This window comes from Pelophylax lessonae (genome assembly GCF_965119305.1).
Source record: "Pelophylax lessonae genome assembly, chromosome: 12".
Taxonomy (NCBI): Eukaryota; Metazoa; Chordata; class Amphibia; order Anura; family Ranidae; genus Pelophylax; species Pelophylax lessonae.
The window spans coordinates 118,845,482-118,869,694 of NC_138779.1; the positions used below are offsets into that span (position 1 = coordinate 118,845,482).

General features: G+C 40.3%; 1 protein-coding gene across 1 annotated transcript in view; it reads left to right on the forward strand.

The window, feature by feature from the left end:
* The window catches only part of LOC309567791 (visinin-like), a 60,093-nt gene extending 36,291 nt beyond the window's left edge, over window positions 1-23,802 (forward strand). Inside the window, exons 2-3 of the mRNA XM_082273240.1 lie at window positions 21,038-21,149; window positions 23,594-23,802. Of these exons, the coding sequence (XP_082129366.1) occupies window positions 21,038-21,149; window positions 23,594-23,691 (210 nt within the window). The 3' untranslated portion in view covers window positions 23,692-23,802. The remainder of the gene's footprint in view (window positions 1-21,037; window positions 21,150-23,593) is intronic.
* The last annotated feature ends 411 nt before the right edge of the window (window positions 23,803-24,213 follow it).

A 24,213-nucleotide genomic window follows, 5' to 3' on the forward strand; every position in this document is an offset into this window, starting at 1 on the left:
TGTGGTGATTTCTCAGTTCAGGCTGAAAACCTAGTGGAGAAAACTAAGGCTGTTGGTGAAAACGTGAAGCAAATGAATAAGTGCCTTTCAGGGAGTGTTTCCAAAATGGAACTGGTGAAAGACGGGTGGCAGAAGTTTGATCGTGATCTTGAGATGCATTCCATGTGGAATTCAGATAGAGAAAAAGAACTAGGTGACCTTGAGCGGTCAAATAGTTCAGCAGAACGTGCATTGAAGAAACCTGTAAAAGAATGTGTTGCATTTCCATGCTTCTTCACTGATGCAGAGAGGAGGTCTATAATGGATACCACCCAGATCGCTGGGTTCAACTGTGTTGTTGCCTTTGACCCCTATGTTGGTGGAAGGAAAGTTGATGATGTTCTGGTTGGCTTCTTCTGTGAAGAGTTTGGCAAGAAATATAAACTGAATATCAAATCAAATAGTAGGCCTTTACTGCGACTCGCTCAGGAGGGCGAAAAGTTTAAGAAGTTGATGAGTGCAAATGCTTCAGATCTGCCTATGAATATGAAATGTTTGAATGATATTGATATCTCTGGGAAAAGGAACAGGGGTCACTTTGAAGAAATGTGTGACAGCCTGTTGTCTCAATTGGAAAATCCTCTGCACAGCATCTTAGAGCAAGCAAAGCTCAAGAAGGAAGATCATTCCCTTTTACAACAAAAAGTCAATGATTGTGTACAGCTGTATGGAGAGGCAACTCAAGTCACAGAGGGATGTCAAGAGTCCCTACTTGGAACAAAGCTTAGTGAAGCAAAGGTTCTCAAAGTTGTGTGGAAAACATTTATGGATTGCAGAGAGAGGCGTCTTAAGAATGTTGAAGACATTAAGACTAGCCCAATTGAGTTGCCTATGGATCACGGTCCTCCGTGGTGGATTGGACAGACGGTTATGAGGGACAAGCTGTCTGACATTTATGAGAAAGCTGTCAATGAAGATGACAGAAACGAGAAGGAGCGAAATGATGCCAAAAATGCAGTTGAAGAATGTGTATATGAGATGAGAGACAAACTGTGTGGCATTTATGAGAAATCCGTCAATGAAGATGACAAAACAGTTTCATCCGGAAGCTTGAGGATAATAGGAGGCTTATCAGTGAGTCAGCAGTGCTTGACACATGCGTGCCTGGAAATCTGTGTCCCAACCCTAGGGTTGAAACAAGAGGGGGGGGTATGTAACAGGAAGTCAGCTAAATCTGGGAATGTAGTCACAGGAAGGAGATACATTTCCACCTGATTTAGAAAGTCCATTAATTAATTTAGGGTGTTGGCTACAGAGCTAGCCAGCAGGAAGTTGAAAGGCCTTCACCTGTTCAGAATGAGGGAGTTAAGGCTCTATAATTTGTTCAGAGAAATTCCTATTGTTTGCTGCCTCCAGAAGCTGCATCCTGAAGCCATGTGGGCTGGGAGCAGGAGGACAGTCAGCGTGTGCCTCCCGACAGGATGTGTGGGCCTGGGAGAAGACCCCCCGGAGTGATGTGTGCCCGGGACGGTAACCAAGGGTGAAATCGTCTCAAAGGTGAGAAGACGAACTGTTGATGTGAAAGAAACAAAGGACTGTGTTGCCCTGTGAAGCTATTATAAAAGGACTATTGAGTGTCCGCTGTAGGACAAGGAAGTCTGCCCGACGGTAGGTTGGAGACAGACACTTAGGCAGGTTCCAGTTGTGAGAAGGTAGCCGCCCACAGAGGCAAGGATTTATTTTCTGTTTTATTTTATTTTGGATGTTTTGCTGCATACAGCCTGGTGAAGAAAACACCATTTAATAAACCACACTGTTTGTTTGCAAGCACTTGTCGGCTACCTCTCTGGGAAAACGCACCCCCCAAGGGGTCATCCACACCCGCCACCGAGCTAATCCCTCACACTACTTTCTGCCTGCGTCCACTCTCCCTGATACCTGATCAGCTCACGCTGTGCCTCTTCTCTTTTTTCTTAGTTAATACTTTGACTTTCCCTTTTCCATTGTTCCATAATCGGCTTCCTTGCTGTCTTCCTGTTCCCAAAACCAGTTCCCATGCCACCTCCTGTATGTCTTTCTTCTCTCTCGGTCCATGGTCCTGCTCTGCCTTTTCTCTCAGTGAGTAAGACTTGTTTCACAGGGGCTTTAGCGTGTATAAGCACAGTGTGAACAGCAATGCCTTGGTGATGCATTTGCAGAGCTTTCAGCAAGCTTTGTTGAAGCTTTTAAAGTACCATTTGGGTCCAGTTTGTAAATGTTGGACACAGATCCTACTGAGAGTGTTGATTTCCACTTTAAACAAGATGCTAGCAGGCTTCAGCACTTCTTAAAAGTCTGCTAGGAGCGTGCTTAAAGTGGCAATCAGCACTCCCAGTAGGATATGTGTTTAGCATTTGCAAACTGGACCTAAATGGCACTTTAAAAGCTTCAACAAAGCTTGCTGAATGTTCTGCAAATGCTTTGTCAAAGCTTACTGTACACACTGCTCTTATACAAGCTGAAGACAGTTTGAAACAGGCTTTATGATCAGCTCCATCTTTGCTTCACATTCAGTTTTTTTACCATTTTTAACATGCTTATTCACAAAAAAGGTTCAGAAAAAAATATTGTCTATTAGGCCAGTAATGTATATCAAATTGTTATGGATGACTCAGGGGCACAAAAGAATTCAGCCTAATTTAACCATTTAATAAATGGTCCCACGTTTGCCAGAATCCTTAAAATGTTTCTAAACACACAACAGTAAAATCAGTCTGTATATGCAGAAAAGCATGCTTGTTATACTCACTGTGAAACCTAAGGGGTTAATCACACCCATTTGGTAATGGGGCTGTTTAAACCTGTCTTCTGTGATCCTCCCCTCTTTTTCCACAGTCCCCAATCCAACTCCTGATAGAACAGAGCATTGGAGGCACCCTGCACATGCTCAGTTTGGTGTGTATTGCTAGAGAAGTTTTTTTTTTTTTTCTTTTGGGGGGGGGGGGGTGCATGTGACCAGCATAGGACCAATAAACATTGTCCAGACAGGGGGTCAGAAGTCATGCAGCCTCATAGGACAGTCAGAGGAGAATGAAAACTCCTCCTACAAGCTTTAACCAGTGCTCGGCCAGACACTGATAGAAGTTACAAAACTGCTATATACTGCTGATGGGAAAAGGCATTTAGAGGTTTATAGTTACTAAAGTAATTGAATTTCCATGTTCTGTGTACTGTGGGAGAACAGATAAAGTGAATGCAGGCTCCTGGGTTTAGTAACACTCTAAAAGATTTTCTCCAAATTATGAAAAATATCAGTATATGGAAAAATGAAAATTATTGCTTTGTTTTTTTTTTTTTCTTCTTCAGAGCCCATTAACACTTGATTGATTTAAAAGACAGAGCAATGTCAGAACTGATCGGGTTATTTGTTCCAGATCAGTCACTCAAAAAGTAATAAAACAAGTAGAATAGAATAAGAACAGAAGCTGATATTTTCAGAAGTCAGCAGCTAAAGTCTCCAGTGCACGTTTCTTTATGTACCAAGGCTTTTTCTACAAAAATCAAAATCACTGAGGTTATAATTTAAAGCCCAATTCCAGCATAGGCATATAAGGGGATCCTCCAGCTGCTATACTCACTTTGTCTCCTATCCCCCTGCAGACTCACCTGTCACCTATCCAGCTACACTCCACTTCCAGGTTGATTGATACTCAGCGCCAAGAAATCCACTTCCTGTGAGCCCAGGGTGTCATTGCTCCACCCCACTGACCCTGACTCACAGAAGAATGCATTAGAGAGCAGCTCCATGTAAAGACATGGTACTGCTCTCTGTAGCATTTGCAATTCACCCACCAGCAGCTGAAGAACAGGCTAAAGTGGACCTGTGACATCATCAGACCAGACCAGTGACACTTGGGAAAAAATAAGTACATTGTTTCATTGAGTGCCAAGGATGCTTCAGGGGGCATGAGGGGCACAGAGTGGGAGGGGATGCTAGGCCCATAGGTATGCTTTAAATTATGGATGTAAATGTAAAGACTGAAAATTGGGCAGTGGGACAACTAAAAAGAGGGTAACCCCAAACAAATGTTCTGCCACTTTATAAAACTCTGGTTCGACCACATGTGGAGTATTCCATCCAGTTCTGGTCACCAGTCCTCAGGAGGGATGTGCTGGAACTGGAGAGAGTTCAGAGAAGGGCAACAAAATAATATGGGGGCTCGAGGACCTTAATTATGAGGAACGACTACAAGCGCTAAATGTATTCTCCCTGGAGAAGAAAAACTTGAGAGGAGAAATGATAGAAATATACAAATATCTCAATGGTGATCCTAGTGTAGGTAGGAATTCAGTCTCAGGGAGTGTAGGATGACACAGGGCCACACAATGAGACTGGAGGAGAAGCGGTTTACCCAAAAGCTGTGTAGGGGTTTTTCACTGTCAGGGGGGTGAGGATGTGGAACACTCTTCCACAATTGGTGGTGTCAGCAGGAAGTATTAATAGTTTTAAAAGTCTCTTGGACGTGCATGTTAGCGAACACAATATACAGGGATATGGGAAATGATTATCCATATGAACACACACACACAAGTTGAACTGGATGGACTGATGTCTTTAATTCAACCTTGCCAACTATGTAACTATGTAAAATGTTTTTTTTTTTCTCTTACGGTCTCTTTTTCTGATTTATTTCTATCAGTTTCAATCTTCTTTTAAATACACTCTTCATATTTGTGTTGATTTATATAAGTTTTATTCAATGTTTTTACAGTGTTACGTTAACATTTACCAAATTGCTTATTTTTATGTATGCAAAAACTGAACAAATAAAAAAGGAACAAATATGATATTCAGATTTATAATTTTCTATGTCTACTTTGAAAACCAATATACTCATTGAACAAAAAAAAAGTAACAAATATGTGTTATTGGGCTACATTCACACCAGTTATTTAGGCCGGCGCAAATTGTAACTCAGCGGCTAGGTGTGGCTCTGTTCACTACAATGACGGGTCGTTGGAGGCTACAGCTATTCTGCACAGCCAGGGGTTACATGCGGTGATCGCTGCTGGATGCACTTTGTGTGTCCAACAGCGATCACCGCAGGTAATCGCTGGCTGTGTGGACAGCAGCAAATAGCTGAAGCCGCAGGCAACCTGTCATTATGGTGATCAGGGCTAGCAGCCACATCTAGCCAGTTGGGACGTAGGAGTCTCTGATTCCTGACGTTACAATTCACCGGCCTAAATTGCTGGGGTGAATGTAGCCTTAGTACAGTGATGGCAAATCTTGGCACCCCAGATCTTTTGGAACTACATTTCCCATGATGCTCATGCACTCGGCAGTGTAGTTGAGCATCATGAGAAATGTAGTTCCAAAACATCTGGGGTGCCAAGGTTCGCCATCACTGCCTTAGTACAATTACAGGCTTCATTTTCATTATACCCTCCAAGTTTAATAATTCCTGCACAGTAACACATTGTGAAACTTGGGTCCAATCTGTAAAAACACTTATTTATTTATTTTTTTACTTTTTAAATCACAATTGTTACCAAAGTTCCCAGAGTCTTTAATCCTAGCATAATCCAAAATTGCTGTGGAATGGAAAATTGCAACAGTGGCACCTGCAGCCCATAAAGATGTACTGCATACTACTCAGAAAAACTTTAGTTATGGTTGGAGAGCCAATAGTTAAAGAATGACAATAATAATGATAATGAATTATCATGATGTTTTCATTAATAGGTTGGTTAACAAACAGAATGACTTATCATAGTATAAAACAGTTCTATGATAGAAATACGCAGTAAGGTAAGCGATAAAAGACATATTTGTTTTTTGTTTTGTTTTTTCCAGTAATTTGCAGTACTAAATAGTTAGAATTTTTTACTTTCCTTTATATATTGGCAAACATGCAATATTGTAAAATATTTAATTTTTGTTGGCCGTCAACAGAACGGCCGATTGTTCGTCAGTCAGTACAGATTTCGGCAGGCAAAAATCAGTTGAGAAAGACTGGGCATGCTCAGAGAAGAAAAAAACACACGGAAAGTTAACCATCACATGACATCACTTCTGCAGTTGGTTGTTGTTGGCCGACAAAATTCGTGTGCAGTCTAGAGCACATTTCAGCCAACACAACAACACTGGACAAAAGACGGCCGATCGGTCGGCCAACAATCTGTGCGTGTGTACAAGACTTAAGTCAACAAAGCTTCCCCCTTTTTCATTAAGCTCTGGGGAAAAATTCCCTAGCAAAGAGCAACTTCCCACGCAAAGTGAACAGTCTATTTTCCTTTAACCCTAGTATGTCATATTTGGTAGAAAAGGATGACTTAACTGAGTTCCAAAATATTCCTTACATCTGAATCTTGATGATGAGGCAAATGTGGGTAAAACCAATGTAATACAGTTTAAAGTTAATATATTTAAAAAGTGCTATTGCAAAGGTCAAAGACTCAAAAATGAAACACGATTTGACATACAGCTAAACTGAAACCAAAGAAATTAAAAGATTAACCAGTGTAGCTGAAAGACACAATTACAGTTTCCAAATGGCATTATGATTGGCAGTTATCAATGTACAAATTAATAAAATCAGGGGCTGTATTCAAATTATTTGATGCTTTCCCAGCTGGAGTGGAGAGGTTCTCTTGCTTTCATGTACATTTTCTTAGACAACATTCCTGGTGAATTTATGAGAACTCCTTTATTTATAGTGGGGGAAAAAATGTTTTGATCCCCTGCAGATTTTGTAAGTTTGCCCACTTACAAAGAAATGAAGAGTCTATAATTGTTATCATAGGTTTATTTTAAAGGATAGAATATCAACCAAAAATCCAGAAAAGAAAACACGATACAAATGTTATAAACTGAACTGCAGTTCAGTGTTTAAAAAAAGCATTTGATTCCCTACCAGCTGTTGTGGAAATTTTATTAGGACTAGTGTGGGCATTTTTCAGGATGTGTTTTATTTAACTTGTCATTATGGCTCCTGTTGTCGGTTTGCTTGCAATACGCTCGTTAGAGCGTGTACGGGCGAACCGACATTGAGGAAAGACTACTGGCAGTGAAAACCTTCTCTTAGCTGTGTAGACGCATTCGCTCTATATAGACATCTCCGCCGGCGAACACTCAATGCTCTAGTCTGTTTGCTGGTAGAGATCTATGTGTATTGCGGGGCGAAGTCAATTTTGTTTTGATATCTATCTGCCTTTATGAAGGGATACATGCTCATGTCTTTCTACTGTGCCTGATCACCATAGTGGAAACAGCATGGCTCTTTCTCTGCAGATAGCCTCACGTCTATGGGAACAGTACTATAATCCTATTAGGCATTGTTCTTTGAGCTTTGCTGAATGAGATTCAGTAGTAATGGCGAGAATACATGCACGAGTTTGATCAGAGCAGCGTTCACGCTGGTTTCATTGTGTAGTGTTAGGCGTGAATTCTGCTACATGTGGGTTTTATTGTTAACTACAATGTGTGGATTTCCACACTCCAACAGCAGGAAGCTGTGCATGCTGTTCTGCTAATTCACGATCGTGTACTCTCCCTTGCTGATTCTATGTGAGTAACTTGTGTCATGTGACTGTACATTTGGAACTGATTGGCTGATGTTGTATAGCCACCACTTCCTGCTGTTGTCCCTTTGTCGTTCCATAAATAAACGGAGCTCAATGCTTTAAGTTGGACATTCTATCGAGCATCCAAAGTGATAAGCAGCCTTTGTGTCTGTATTACTGGGTACTGCTGATTGCACTCAATAACCTTATACAAAAGAGCTGAGAACTGTGCTTTTTAGCACAATGGGATTGATTGCGCTTGGCGTATATTAATATCCAAATTATTGTTATTGTTATTATTATTGTTAGACTGAGATTCATCCATGAGTGGAAATTGTTCCCTTTTTGGGTTGTGTAATGCATTATTGATCCGGTTTTGTTTTTTTTGCACTGAAATTTAGTTTTGGCATAGATATCCTGGTTATTGCTGAATTTCAGTTCTAAGTGCCGTTATTCCGCTTCAGCACTGAAGTTCAGTATTCAGAGGAGATATCTTTGTGGGTGGGGGGCTCGTGGAACCCAGATTACTTTAGAGAGGTTGGGAAACTTCTTGTCCAGCTTCCCCTCCTATGTGTAAGTCACTCTGTGTCTATTAGGGGCACAGGGTGACCAAGAACCCCAGTCAGGTCTGCATTAATCAGACTCGCTGTACAACCACACCGCATTTCACATTACCCCGGTTTTCCTGGGTTCTATATGTGTGGTTTGTGTTGAAAGAATGAAGGGCCTCTTTTAATTGGGACAATAACATTTCTGAACAATATCCCTCAAGAAATATATAAAGATAAACAATTTGACTTTTCAGATTGCTTGAATATTGTTGGAGTCTCTCATAGACCCTTGCTAGATAGTGAGGGGGGGTTTGTTATTCTTAAGTACCTTATTCCCATTGTTTTATTGTTTCTTTCTGCCTTATGATCAACCTATTATGGGATGTATATGTGTATGTGGATTAGCTGCTAAGGGGGAGGGGGGATTATCCCACAGTGTATATCTCTTTGTACCTGTGTTTGAATAAACAGTTCTTATCCTGGTTTGCTCCAAAACTGGTATTGCCTAGTTCTTCGGATAACTATAGCCAGATTCACGTATCTCTTGTTCCAGAGCTTAGGAAGTAGCTTCTTGAGGGAGATACCCGATCAGGGTGTTCGGTTCCGTTACAATCTTGTCTACACTGAATTTCAATTCCGGCTGACCATCATTGTTTGTTTTTGCTGGTTTTCAATGCCACCATTTTGTTTTTTTTCACTGAAACCCACATGGCTGTGCCACCATTTTGTTTTTGTTCTGCCACCATTGTGCTTTTGCAGTACATTTATATTATAACTATTTTCGTGTTCATGTACTGAAAGGCAACTTTTAGTACAACTATTGCAGGGTTTTTTTCAGTTTTGGTAGTTATTTCATTTTTAACTGAAATCCGGTGTGACAGGAGTCACTTTGGTTGGGGGGCCCATGGAACACAGCTTACCTTAGAGAGGTTGGGAAATACCTCTCTCAGCCCCCTAGACCCCTCTTATGTGTAAGTCATCCTGTGTCTATTAGGGACACAGGGTGACCAAGAAGCCCAGTCTGGCCTGCCCAAACTAGACTTCCCACAAACTGATCGGCTATGAGAGCTCCATGCGCCCTGCCGGGACAAACTTACAAACTATGTGGAACTTTGTCAAGGAAGTTGCCATGATGGATTAACCCTTTGGGACTTGTTACCCGACTAACTCAGGCACAGACCGATTGGAGGTCTGGTACCTGGTTAGTCTACCTTTGGGGAGAAGATATGTGACTGTACTGACCATCACTGGGAGTGAAAGACAGATACTTAATGGTTTTGATTGTTTCAAATGGGTTCTGTGTTTACTTATGATAATGTGTATTGAACTTCAACGTCAGAGACAGGCTCTCCCTATTGTTTGTGTATTGAGGTGAGATGTGTAATCTTTTAAGCCTGTCTGTTCCATTGTTAAATGTTAATGAACTCACATATTGTTCTGTCCAGATGGCTAGATAATTAGTTCAGGTTAATTATATTTCTGTATCCAATTTCATCTGTATATGATAATGTAATCAGGCAACCCCTGACCTGTATGTGGTAATCTGATCAGAAGGGGGATGTGCTCATATGTGTGTATAAATTGAGTGTGAAAATGTTCAATAAAGGAGAAGAACTTAGTTTGTACTCTAAGTTGTTGGCTAGCTTTGTATGGGGGCGGCTGGGAAAATCTGATATCCATGTTCACGACAAGTACAGTGTGAGTTGCGGTTCCGCTACATCCGGTATTTAGTGAAAATAATACTGGTTCGTGGCAGTAGAACTGATTCATTTTTAATTGAATTTCAGCATTTTGTGAAACCTAGCTGTTTTTGTGTTCAACTTTTGTTTGTCAGGTGTTGTTATTTTTGTTTTTGTATAGCATTTTCTTTTTTTTTTTTTGTTTGTTTTTTATAACTCATTTGTTTTTGGAGGTGGAATTCAGTGTTGAGTTTAACTAATCTGTTTCTTGCACCAGATTCAGTTTTTCAGGAAGAATCATTTTAGCCTTGTGCTGATTTGCAATTATTTTGTGGAGATAGTACTTTCTGTGCTGGAATTTGGATTTTGGGTAGGGACATTGTACATTCTGTGAGTGGACGGTAACTGGCATCCCAATAGTTGTTGTTACATCTAGAAATAGATAGAAGTCACAAAGGTTTCTATAGGGGAGGATTTCATGGTACTCTCGGGGGTTGTTTGGCAACACAGATTAGGTTAAAACGAACATGTGTACTTTGGGCCGGATTGAGTGAAACAGGAGATTGCGACACGTTTGTTTTAGCATACAATGTGAAGGAGTAGATTCTAAACCCACCGACGTATGGCCGTATAAAATAATCAGAGTTGGGGTGTGTGGGCACTAAGGTGCTGTATAGATTTAAACATATCACCTGGTTGTAGTTTCTAGCTGACCGGCGTATGACAGTGTAAAATAATGAGGGTCTAGAAGCAAGCCAGAACCGTGAGAATAGTCACCGGGCGGTACTGCTTCTAAAACGTTGGTGCAAGGGTGCGCCTGGACGCAGGACCACTGTATTAAAAGCAGAGTCCAGTCGTCATGGGCATTGGGCCGTCCAAGTTAGGGAGGGAAAAAGAGGCCTCCCCCCTGCCAAAGAGCTTCGCAGCACATGAGGTCTGAGTTTGGGGTTTGGGCCATGAGACCCCTTAAAGAGTGGCACAAATGGTCCAAGGGAACAGCTTGGTGCATTCCCTTGGAAGGTACCTTTGATACCTGGAGATGGGAGAAACTTATCACCGAGTTTAGAACCAGGCGCCAGGCAACAAAGACGTTGGATATAGCGCAATTGTGGCTTCAAAGGTCTATAATGGTAAATCGGCAAGGTGTACAGATGGCAGTTAAATTTCAGAAGAACTGCATTATGTATACTTGGCCTGAGGGGATAGCCGAGTCTGGGGATCCGGTAAGGGAAGCGGAGGAAGCTCTCTCTGGGCTAACTCTGCTGAGACAATCCGGATCAGCTAATACTGTAACTACCACTGTCTCTCCTGAATCTCCTATTATCGATGGTTCCACTATCGCTACCTCACTTTCTCCAGCTTCTTCATCTAACAGCACAAACATTGATTCTACTAATAATTAATTTCCTCACACTGTCTCTCTCCCTCAATGAGTAGTCAGCCAAAGCAAGAAAGGTGTCAGTTTATGGAGCAACTGAAAGAGCTAAAAATGGAGATGGCTTCATTTACGCAAAGATCTCCGACTAGCTAAGATGGCGAACAGAACCAATTGCTAGGTTTGTAGGATCTACTGCTTGTGAGAAAGGTATAATAGTCAATCTTACCAAAGAAACCCTATTTAATGACACCAATAGACCAGATTATATCTGCTGGAAGGAAGGGTGTGATGTTCAGATTGAGGGAGCAATCCTCCAATCTATTATGTTACTACTTAGTGCCCATAACCGTCAATATCGTTTTGATATCTATCTGCCTTTATGAAGGGATACATGCCCATGTCTTTCTACTGTGTCTAATCACCATAGTGGAAACAGCATGGCTCTTTCCCTGCAGATAGCCTCACGTCTATGGGAACAGTAATATAATTCTATTAGGCATTTTTCTCTGAGCTTTGCTGAATGGGATTCACGACAGTAGTAGTGGCGGGAATACATGCATGGGTTTGATCAGAGCAGCGTTCACAGTTCTACACGCTGGTTTCATTGTGTAGTGTTAGGCGCAAATTCCGCTACACGTGGGTTTCATTGTTAACTACAGTGTGCGGATTTCCACACACCAATGGCAGGAAGCCATGCACACTGTTCTGCTCATTCATGATCATATACTCCCCTTTGTATTGTATATTTGAATGTATAAAAGTGTGTCATTGGCTGATTCTATTTGAATAACTTTTGTCATGTGACTGTACATGTGGAACTGATTGGCTGGTGTTGTATAGCCATCCCTTCCTGCTGTTGCCCTTTGTTGTCCCATAAATAAATGGAGCTCAATGCTTTAAGCAGAACATTCTATCGAGCATCCAAAGTGATAGCAGCCTTTGTGTCTGTATTACTGGGTACTGCTGAGCGCGCTCAATTACCTTATACAAAAGAGCTGAGAACTGTGCTTTTTAGCACAATGGGATTGATTGCGCTTGGCGTATATTAATATCCAAATGTGCACTTATTAGCGCAACTGAGTTATTTATGCATCAAATGTACATGAATTTCAAGAACACCAACCAACAATAGTTCTGACTCCCAAAGACTGGCTACAGTATGTGCTCATGTGGGACACAAATTAGACTTGTCAATATAAGTGCTCCCAATGACAACTTTTTATGTGTATATGAAAAATCTATCCACAGAATTTGTTTCTTCCATTCAAACCTTGCCATCATAGGCAAGACCGAAGAGCTGGTAAGCAACATCAGGGACAAGATTGTAGACCTGCACAAGGCTGAAATGGTCTACAAGACCATCAGCAAGAAGCTTGGTGAGAAGAAGACAACTGTTGGAGCGATTATTTGCAAATTGAAGAAATACAAAATAACCATTGATCGCTCTCGATCTGGAGCTCAATGCAAAATTTTGCCTCATGGGGTAAGGATGATCAGGAAAAGTGAGGGATCAGCCAAGAAATACACGTGAGGAGCTGGTGAATGATCTCAAGGCAGTTGGGACCACAGTCACCAAACAAATCACTGGTAAAACAATATGCCATCATGGATTGATATCCTGCAGCACCCACAAGGTCTCCCTCCTCAAGAAGGCACATGTAGAGGCCTGTCTGAAGTTTCCCAGTGAACATCTAAATGATTCAGAGAAAGTGCTGTGGTCAGATGAGACCAAAATTGAGTTCTTTGGCATTAACTCGACTCACCATGTTTGGAGGAAGAAAAATGCTGACTATGACCCTAAGAACACCACCCCTACAGTCAAGCACAGAGGTGGAAACATGCTTTGGGGCTGCTACTCTGCTAAAAATACAGAGCGACTTTGCTGCATTGAGGGGCCATGTATTGTAAAATATTGAAAGAGAACCTTCTTCCCTCAGCCAGAACACTGAAGGTGGGTCGTGGATGGGTCTTCCAGCATGACAATGACCCAAAACATACTGCCAAGGCAACAAAGGAGTGGCTTAAGAAGAAGCACAGTAGGGTCATTGCGTGGCCTAGTAAGTCTCCAGGCCTTAATCCTATAGAAATTTTATGGAGGGAGCTGAAACTGTGAGTTGCCAAGTGATAGCCAAAAAAGCAAGTGTGGACCAAAATCCCTCCTGAGATGTGTGCAAACCTGGTAACCAACTCTGTGCTTGACAACAAAGGTTTCTACACCAAGTACTAAGTCATGTTTTGCTTGGGGATCAAATACTTATTTTACTCACTGAACTGCAACTCAATTTATAACATTTGTGTTATGTTTTTTTTCTGGATTTTTGGTTGATATTCTGTCTCTATCATTTAAAATACACTTTTGATAAATTTATAGACCCTTCATTTCTTTGTAAGTGGGCAAATGTACAAAATATGCCGGGGATCAAATAATTATTTTCCCCGCTGTATATTCTTACTAGTAGGTGGCTAATGCCAACAAAATAAACATGGAACACAGAAGGTATGCATCAGTTTAATGTCTGTTAAGGACTGGCTTGCAACTGTTTACAGAGACATCTTAGATGTAAACATAGTATTTCTGTAGGTAGGTGAAGAATATTTTGAAGAAGTGCTTAGTATGTAGTCTGAATATTCAACACAATGTGCACAACGCTAGTTTAAAATGGCTGCACTTGTGAAGTTATTGAGGAAGAGCTCAACATATACAGTATCCCACAAAAGTGAGTACACCCCTCACATTTTTGTAAATATTTTATTATATCTTTTCATGAGACAACACTGAACAAATTACACTTTGCTACAATGTAAAGTAGTGAGTGTACAGCTTGTATAACAGTGTAAATATGCTATCCCCTCAAAATAACTCAACGCACAGCCATTAATGTCTAAGCCGATGGCAACAAAAGTGAGTACACCTCTAAGTTAAAATATCCAAGTTGGGCCCAAAGTGTTCACCAGAGCTTCACAGGTTGCCACTGGAGTCCTCTTCCACTCCTTCATGATAAAATCACGGAGCTGGTGGATGTTAGAGACCTTGCGTTCCTCCGCCTTCCCTTTGAGTATGCCCCACAGATGCTCAATAGGGTTTAGGTCTGGAGACATGCTTGGCCAGTCCATCACCTTTACCCTCAGCTTCTTTAGCAAGGCAGTGGCCATATTGGAGGTATATTTGGGGCCGTTACCTTGTTGGAATACTGCCCTGTGGCCCAGTCTCCAAAAGGAGGGGATCATGCTCTGCTTCAGTATGTCACAGTACATTGTTGCCATTTATGGTTCCCTCAATGAACTGTAGCTCCCCAGTGCCAGCAGCACTCATGCAGCCCCAGAATATGACACTCCCACCACCTTGCTTGAATGTAGGCAGGGCACACTTGTCTTTGTACTCCTCACCTGGTTGCCACCACACGCTTGACACCATCTGAACCAAATAAGTTTATCTTGGTCTCATCAGACCACAGGACATGGTTCCAGTAGTCCATGTCCTTAGTCTGCTTTTCTTCAGCAAACTGTTTGCGGGCTTTCTTGTGCATCATCTTTAAAAGAGGCTTCCTTCTGGGACGACAGCCATGCAGACTAATTTGATGCAGTGTGCGGCGTATGGTCTGAGCACTGACAGGCTGACCCCCCACCCCTTCAACCTCTGCAGCAATGCTGGCAGCACTCATACGTCTATTTTCCAAAGACAATCTCTGGATATGACGCTGAGCACATGCACTCAACTTCTTTGGTCGACCATGGCGAGGCCTATTCTGAGTGGAACCTGTCCTGTTAAACCTCTGTATGGTCTTGACCACCATGCTGCAGCTCAGTTTCAGGGTCTTAGCAACCTTCTTATAGCCTAGGCCATCTTTATGTAGAGCAACAATTATTTTTTCCATTTCCTCAGAGAGTTCTTTGCCATGAGGTGCCATGTTGAACTTCCAGTGATCACTATTAGAGAGTAAAAGCGATAACACCAAATTTAGCACACCTGCTCACCATTTACACCTGAGACCTTGTAACACTAACGAGTCACATGACATCGGGGAGGGAAAATGGCTAACTTGGTCCAATTTGGACATTTTAATTTAGGGGTGTACTCACTTTTTTTGCAAGCGGCTTAGCCATTAATGGCTGTGTGTTGAGTTATTTTGAGGGGACACCAAATTTACACTGTTATACAAGCTGTACACTCACTACTTTACATTGTAGCAAAGTGTAATTTCTTCAGTGTTGCCACATGAAAAGATATAATAAAATATTTACACAAATGTGAGGGGTGTACTCACTTTTATGAGATACTGTACATAGAAAAAGGTTACGCTGGGTACAATATAGGATACTTCAGAAACCCTTAAAGAAAAGCCTCATGAGCAGGAGGAGCTTGTACTAAATACAGCACATTATGCTCAGGGTCTTACTAACAAGGAAACTGAGGACATTAAAACCAACTCACAGCTGTCACATAATCCAAGCAAGAACAAAATGTACAGAAGACAAATCACCAAACCCACGAAACTAACGCGATTACCCTGATATTTAGCTGTATTAAGGCAATTTAATAAGACTATACTTTTTATGGAATAAACCAAATAAGTTCTTCTAATCTAATGGAAACACATTGTTCAATGTTAAATCCCAGTATTATTATTATACAGGATTTATATAGTGCCAACACTTTGCGCAGCGCTTAACAAAATGTAATATTATATTTGTATCAAATAACCAATTATTTTGTGTAACTAAATTAAGCTAATTTTAGTGTTAAAGGTTGAAACCATGTATGTATAAAACTTCAACTTCAAGTGCCAAAAAAAGGAATATTTCCTGTGTGTATATTGCATATATACTGGTTGCCTAGTGTTTACAATGCACTTATACTTGATTGTTATGCGCAAAAAAAATAAAAAAAAATATATATATAAAATAAATGTTTTGAAGGAAAAATTCAAATCCTTGATTTAAATAGGAGCTGTCCATGTAGTAACATAGAGTAACCCCCACCTCCTCTAGCCCCTAGCAAGCAGCAGAGGAAAATCCATCTTCTCATTAATGTAATTTGTAAGCACATGGCAAACTGAACTTCGAACCACAGAAATAAATCAATTCACTTACAGCAGGCATGTCAAATTTTTGGGCCACATGCAACCCTCTTGCTCCTATGAACCCCTCACCCAGTTTTAAATTTGAATCTAAATACGAGTTCTTTAGATCTTCATAAACATGCCGCCCTACATCAGAGCAGCTGTGAATTAAATTAGAAATATATCTTGAACGCCTTTACCAGGTTTAAAATTGCACATTGCAATATAATTTAATACAGTAAAATCAATTTGTAGTATTTTTTAGGCATCTTTTTTTTTTTTTTTTTTTTAACAAAGCATGGATGAGCTCAAACTTCTATCAGTTTTTCTTCTGTATTGAGAAGATTCCTCCATCCTTCTTGCTTTGAGCATTAAACAGGAAGTGATGGTTGTGACTGCATTGCATGCTTGGCAGTAAAAGCGCACACTGCTGAGCAGAATGCCTGTGTGTTTGCCCAATTGCTTAAAAATTGTACACCATATATTTAACACTGTGAATGTATACGGCCCCCTTCTTCAAAACACCAAGCTCCTGTGCAGAAAAAATAAAACACATGCTCCAAAAGAAAAAAAAAAAATTCGCCTTGGTTTATAATACTTGTATACATACCGACATATCTTCCTGTCCTCCTTCTAAGCAGTACTGGGCCTTTACATGCCAGTGTGTTTTTTTTAAATATTATGCTTAAATTGTCCAGATTTGATTGTTTCAATGCTAGTTGCAGCGCAGTACACTTTTCTGCAAAAAAAAAAAAAAAAGAAAAACTAAATTAAATACACTATTTGCACCTATCGGTACACACTGTAAGATAAAAAGAAGATTTGGTGTGTTCTTGACTTACTGTATTCTGCCTATTTGCTAGGCCTGTTTTTAGGTAGAGAGGCTATTAAAGCTGTGGATAACTTTTTCTTTCTTTACTATGTCCCTAAGCATAAAAAGCATGTTCAATGTATTTGTTTTGTTTTTTTTTTCATAAAAAGCTTACTTTTCTAGTTCACCATTTGTCAGCATTTTTCCGCCTTATTTTTTTAAACATTTATGAAGAGGTGTAAATGGACTTGGAATGAAAAATATGCTTGGTTAGCATAGCACTGCAAAGTAGTGTCTTTTATTACTTTACAGTGACCTTGTCTAGGCTCTAAACAGAAAAAAAAACTTTCCTGCAATAGAAGAGGTAGGCCAGTTTCTCCTCTCTATTCCAGTTTTGCAAACTCCATATTTCATTTTGACATTCAAAACTTCTGAAAGTGCTGCATGTCTGTGTTCTCCGCTATACTCTGTGTTTCCTACCTGTCCCCATGTCCCTACAAGACTCAGCAGTGACATAGGGATGGGAGGATAGAGCCACAACATGCGGCAGAGGACAGTAGGGTTGATTATCTAAAGGCAAATGCACTGTGCACTACAAGTTCACTCAGGGCTAGCCCAATATATTGTGCTGCCTGGGTCCAAAAATGAAATGCTACCCCTCCCCCTCAAAAAAAAAATCTCTGCTATCAACACAGAGCTCCTGTGTTCCTCCTATTTAGGATCACAGGTCTCTGTGTTGATTCCATAAGCCAACCCCCCTAAAAGTTGGAAAACACACCCTAGGTTCACATTTAACCCTTTGATCACCCCTGGGTTAACCCCCTTCAATGCCAGTGTCATTATTACAGTAACAGCGCATATTTTTAGCACTGATTACTGTAGTAATGGCACTGGTCCCCCCAAAAGTGTCAAAAATGTCAGTTAGGGGTCCAATCTGTCTGCCACAATGTCGCAGTCCCGCTAAAAATCGCCGATCGCCGCCATTACTAGTAAAAAAATAAATAAACATGACATAAATCTTTCCCCTAGTTTGTAGACGCGATAACTTTTGCGCACACCAATCAAAATACACCTATTGGGATTTTTTTTACCAAAAATATACCGAATACATATCGGTGAAAATGAAAAGGTGCGCAAATTGAAAAAATGGAAAGCAGCACTAGACATGTTGAAATAATAATGAATAGACAAATAAATAGTGCGCTAACAATATTGATTGAAAAAATCAATGCATGATGAAAGAAATATATAAATAAATAAAATTAATTCTCTCATATGAACGTGTCAAAACTGTGAATGGTTTACAAACAATAAATAGTTCTTTATAGAAGTCCATGCATAGGTAAAGTGTCAACTTAAAAAATAAGAGTAACACAAGTCTCTCAAATAATCAGATAAATAAATCCGTGCCAAAGTGCCATGCCGCAGTGTGCAGATGATGGTATTTCACATGAAATGATATTCTTATTGCCAGTGTGGCCTCTTACCGCAAAGGACTTCTAAGTTAGCATTCAAGTGATGGACGTGATAAGGTGATGAAGTGATAACACTCATAAGGTGCATTCTTACCAGAAATCAGGGAGACATGAGCTTGGACTGCTAGAGAACAGGAAATCCAGCGAAGAATCCTGAAAGCTGGTCCACTTTGCAATGATATGGTTCCGATATTGGAAGGAGCAATTACCACAGAGAAGGTACCCAATGAAAAAAAGGGGACTGATAGTGCATTACCCTCAATACTTTTTAATAAAAAAAAGGCAGCTACTTACATCAATTAAAACCATACAAGTACAAAAAAGCTCAAAATAAAACATGCACGGCCGCCTGCAGAACGGTCCGTGACATAGGGTGATGCAACTAGCCCCCTCCGACGCGTTTCCACTTAGGAGTCGTTTACTGGGAATGGAGCTGAAAGTCAATCACGCTTGTAAAGATCAGAAGTATGGTAATTGGGAAACAATTCTGAGGGTCTCTTGCGTGAATCTCGCAATAAGGTAAGCGCAATATCTCTTTTGGTGGTGGATGTTCACACAGGGGGCGATTGATACACGAACTGTGATAGGGTAAGCGCAATATCTCTTTTGGTGGTGGATGTTCACATAGGGGGTTATGGTTACAAGAATTGTGATAGGGTAAGCGCAATATCTCTTTTGGTGGTGGATGTTCACACAGGGGGCGATTGATAGACGAATTGTGACTGTCATCATTCATAACCACCGTGATTGCATCGGGATTCCAATTTCTTCTCTTTTTTTATTTGGGACTTTTATCACACGAATTGGACTACAATTTATACTTTTTGATTATTTTGCACATTGCACTTTATCAATATTTTGCAATTTATATGTGTGGTTGGCACTAAATGTTCACATTATAGTTGCTTTTTAGCGCTGCACTGTTAAAAAGTACCCTCTAGAACAGGGATACTCAAACTACGGCCCTGCAGCTGTTGAAGAACTACACATCCAATGAGGCATTGGAAAACTGACATTCACATACATGGCTAGGCATGATGGGAATTGTAGTTCCTGAACAACTGGAGGGCCATAGTTTGGGAATCCCTGCTCTAGAAATATCTCAGTGCCTTTGCTTGTAAACTGGAGTCTACACCTTACCATTCTCCTTTGATATTATCTTCTTTGGATGGGTAATTCCTTACTTAGTAATAGGTAGACAGGGTGGTCATGCAAATGATTGCATGTATAACTAAGTCTGCGGCCTGAGCATGGTCAAACAGACTGAACTGGCCCAGTTTTCTATACAGGGGATCTGGTACCCACTCATTCTTCCCTCCCCATTCTTCCCTCCCTAAAACAGAAAAAAACATAAAACCATAACATTGCTGGCGGAGCTACCTTTGGATCTGATTTGTGTAAATCTATTTAGCCAATTCTGACTGGTTTGCTTTTCTCAAGTTGAAATTAAACTATCTTCATTAGGTGTTTTTTTTTTTTTTTTTTTAATTCACTTTTTTTTTACATTTCTTACACTGTTGTTCTTGGCTTTGTAGATCTTGAAAAAAAATGGAGAACTAGAAAAACAGGGAAATGTTGATGCTAGTTTTACATTTTTTTGTATATAGGCCCTCTATTACATTATTGTTATCATTCACTTTGACTATATTGGATTTTGAATCATGAGATCTTGAGTATCAGATTTCCCCAGTCTGTATTGATAAAGGAGAAACCCACCATTGCAGATCTCTTTCCTGGAAATTTTGAGACCTTCTAGTGTGGTAAACCCTGATATACTGTTACAAACACATAAGGCTTCCCATTCTTCCAGGGGATGCTCCTTGCAATAACTGTAATTCAAAGCAATTGATTACTTAAAACTGAATCTAAACTACAGGTAATATAAAAACCTAACTGTATCTTTATTGTAAAGAAATGTAGTTTGTGAATAGGAAGTTACATCATAACATCGCTCCCAGCCTCCTAGGTCATTGAGATGAGCGGAGGCCATCTTGCCTCTGCTAATCTCTATAGCCAGCCACCGCAGGTCTGTTCCAGGGCTTCCTGATGAACCAGGTAAGCTCGAGAACCATGGGAAGATGGCGGGAAGGAGGCCATCTTCCAACCGCTTCTAAAAGTGATTCAGTGAAAAGTGATTTATCGGAAAAAGCAGCAGCTGAGGAAAATGTATTTAATTTATTTATTTATTTATTTAATACCAGGGTTATGCCATCTAGCTGCAGCTATAACCCCAGTATACTACTATAGAATTATGGAGATGGAGAATCGCCGAGATTCGGACCTTTAATGAGCAGGCTGAATGTACCAAGTTGATCAGTCGATCAACTAAGGTACAACCAGTTGCGATTATCACTAGCGGCTGCTAGAGCCACTAGCAATAATCACTGTCTTCCCCTGGTGGGGGTGGCTTCCTCCTGCCCGCCCCCGCAAGTGGATTTTATAAAGAGAATTTTTTTTAAAAGAATGAGATGACACACTTTGCCGCCATATTTACATACAACTGTATCCAAATTACTATACAAGTATATTAACAGTAATATATTTTTTGTTTTTCTCTAGGCTATATTTAAGATGATACCTCCATCAGAACAGAAGAACCTCCCAGAGGATGAAAATACACCACAGAAGAGAGCAGACAAGCTATGGGCTTATTTCAAAAAGAAAGATAATGGTATTTTTATTTATTTAATTAATTAACAATTCATTGCCAATACTGAAATGCTTGCTATGCATACAATGAACAGTCATAGTCTACTGAGCATATTCCAGCTAAACAGTCAAAAAACACTGGGGGACATGTGATCGTGCAACCCATTATTTATTATTCTCTTTCTGGCTCTGGCTGCTAATGTACAGGAAAAATAGACACATTTTTATATCATATTACACAACCCAGCAAAGCCAGGCGACATTTCAACACACTTTTCCGTTTATCATCATGAAATAATTTTAATGGGTACAAACAGAAATGGCCCCCTGAGGTTAGAAAAGGATTGGCAATGTATTTGCTTTGTTTTTTTTCTTTTAATCACTTAATGACGAGGCCATTTTTTGCGATTCGGCACTGCGGTACTTTAACTGACAATTGCGCAGTCATGCAACGCTGTACCCAAATAAAATTGATGTTGTTTTTTGACAACAGAGCTTTCTTCTCTGCAATTTTTATTTTTTGCGTTATAAACAAAAAAAGAGCGACAATTTTGAAAAAAAAAAAAACAATATTGTTTACTTTCTGCTATATAACATTCCCAATAAAAAAAAAATGAAAAATCTAATTTTTTCATCATTTTAGGCCAATTTGTATTCTGCCACATATTTCTGGTTAAAAAAAATCCCAATAAGTGTATATTGATTGGTTTGCGCAAAAGGTATCGTAGATCTATGTGATTATGCGCAGCCGAGCCGCCCTGCCGCAGTAAATCTGTGTGGGGCGGTCGGCAAGTGGTTAAATATTCTTTGGAGTATGCACCAAAAAATTATAAACATAATTGATTATGTGAGCGTGTGTGTGGTAAAAAAACAGTTTGAAAAAGGGGGCCAAGCTTTTGCACATATGAAATGCATGCACCTCATAACATAACTGTTAGGTAACTAGGTAACATAACTGCAGCGCACTTTCAACCCTTCCTGTCATGGCTGGATGCCAGGCAAATCTCCCACACTTCCTAGTAGTGTTAGAGCTTACCACTATGGCCTACCACACATACTCCTACTGGCCTGTAATAATGATATCCTCAGATTTTGCTGCTTAATGACCAGGCCCTATTTTGCGATTCGGCACTGCGTTACTTTAACAGACAATTGCGCGGTCGTGCGACACTGTACCCAAACGAAATTGACGTCCTTTTTTCCCCACAAATAGAGCTTTCTTTTGGTGGTATTTGATCACCTGTGCAATTTTTATTTTTTTTGCGCATAAACAAAAAAAGGGCGACAATTTTGAAAAAAAAAAAACAATATTTTTCACTTTCTGCTATATAACAGTCCCATTAAAAAAAAATTAAAAAATCTAAATTTTTTAACATTTTAGGCCAATTTGTTTTCCGCTACATATTTTTGGTATAAAAAATCACAATAAGTGTATTTTGATTGGTTTGCGCAAAAGTTATTGCGTTTACTAACTAAGGGAAAGATTTATGCCTTTTTTATTGTTTTTTTTTTACTAGTAATGGCGGCGATCTGCAATTTTTTGCAGGACTGCGACATTGCAGCGGACAGATCGGACCCCTAACTGACATTTTTGACACTTTTGGGGGTACCAGTGACACTACTACAGTAATCAGTGCTAAAAATATGCACTGTTACTGTAATAATGACATTGGCGGGGAAGGGGTTAATGCTATTGGTGATCAAGGGGTTAAATTTGACCCTAGGGGAGTGATTATAACTGTGGGGGGGTTGGGCTTTTGAAATGATCATAGAGACATGCGATCTTATATAGCAGGATCGCATGGTCTCTGTGATCACTTCAGGGAGAATGGCAGCCGTCTGTCCTTCTCTGTCAGCGGGGAGAGATCGCCGGTGCCAGACTCCCGCACTGGCTTCCCTGCTGACGATCGGGGGGCGGGAGCACGCCTCCGGCAGCGCGCACTCGCCCCCTAGTGGCCTCCCAAGCAAATGACGTTAATTAATGTGATTTTGCCTTGGAGAGCCACACTGCCGATGTAGAAAAGGCAGTACAGCCACGGGAAGTGGTTAAAAAGCAGTAAGGCCACAGTAGCACTATGAGCTGTTCAGCTTTGTTCCATTCTTAAGTGAACTGTTCCAGCAGCCTTGCTTTTTTGAAGTCTGAAAAACATCCACCAGCCAACACCATGGAGAAGGTGACGGGGATTTCCACTTTTGTAGAAATTGGGTAATATGGAAAAAATGAATGACAATTAGTTTTCCAAGGAATTGGGCAGTGCATTGTTTTGGATTGAACAAGCTAAACCATCACAAGTGTCTTCTGAATGCGGTTTGGAGACACAATGATAGATCCAACAAGTTCTCAACCTAGCAACGAGTCTAATGAGCAATTTCATAGGATGCCAATAATTAGTGTGTATGTAGGTATATTCATTTTACACAAGAAATTGTTTTTTTTTTCATATATTTTTATTTCTCTTCATCCAGATAAAATTGCTGAAGGGGAATTCATTCAAGGAGTTATGATGAATGATGAAATAATGCGGCTTATCCAATATGACCCTAAAGTAGCTAACAAGACTTGAAGAAAAACAGCAAGGCATAAAAGAACGCCAACCGTGCTTGCCTGTGGTGTATATAATTCGGTGTATGTATGTGTTTGTGAGATATCAGGTGATGTTTACAGTCTATAATAAAAGGATTTAGAGTTACTCTGTAGATGCCTTCTTTCAATCTGGACTAAAAGCTATTAATTAAAATAATCTACCTTAGAAAACACGTTAAGTTTCCTATGTTTCCTAGACCTACAGAAAAATGTCATAAAACAACAGGAGAATCAAGCTTATAAAAGGAAATTGCAGTGTTGGATTACCAAACATATGGAGCAGGTGTGGGCCATTAGGAATAAATGAACTGGGCTAATGGTCCAGTCGCAGTACAATACTTCTGCAATTGGGTTTCGGTTTGTGGTAGACTGCTATAATATGTCACATACTCTATTACCTAGCATGCTATGCAAATAAGTGCGTGATATAGAGTCCATGTGGAGTGCAGTGATGTTTTCTCTGCCCTTCCAATCCCTTGCCCTGGGTCACGTGATCTGAAAT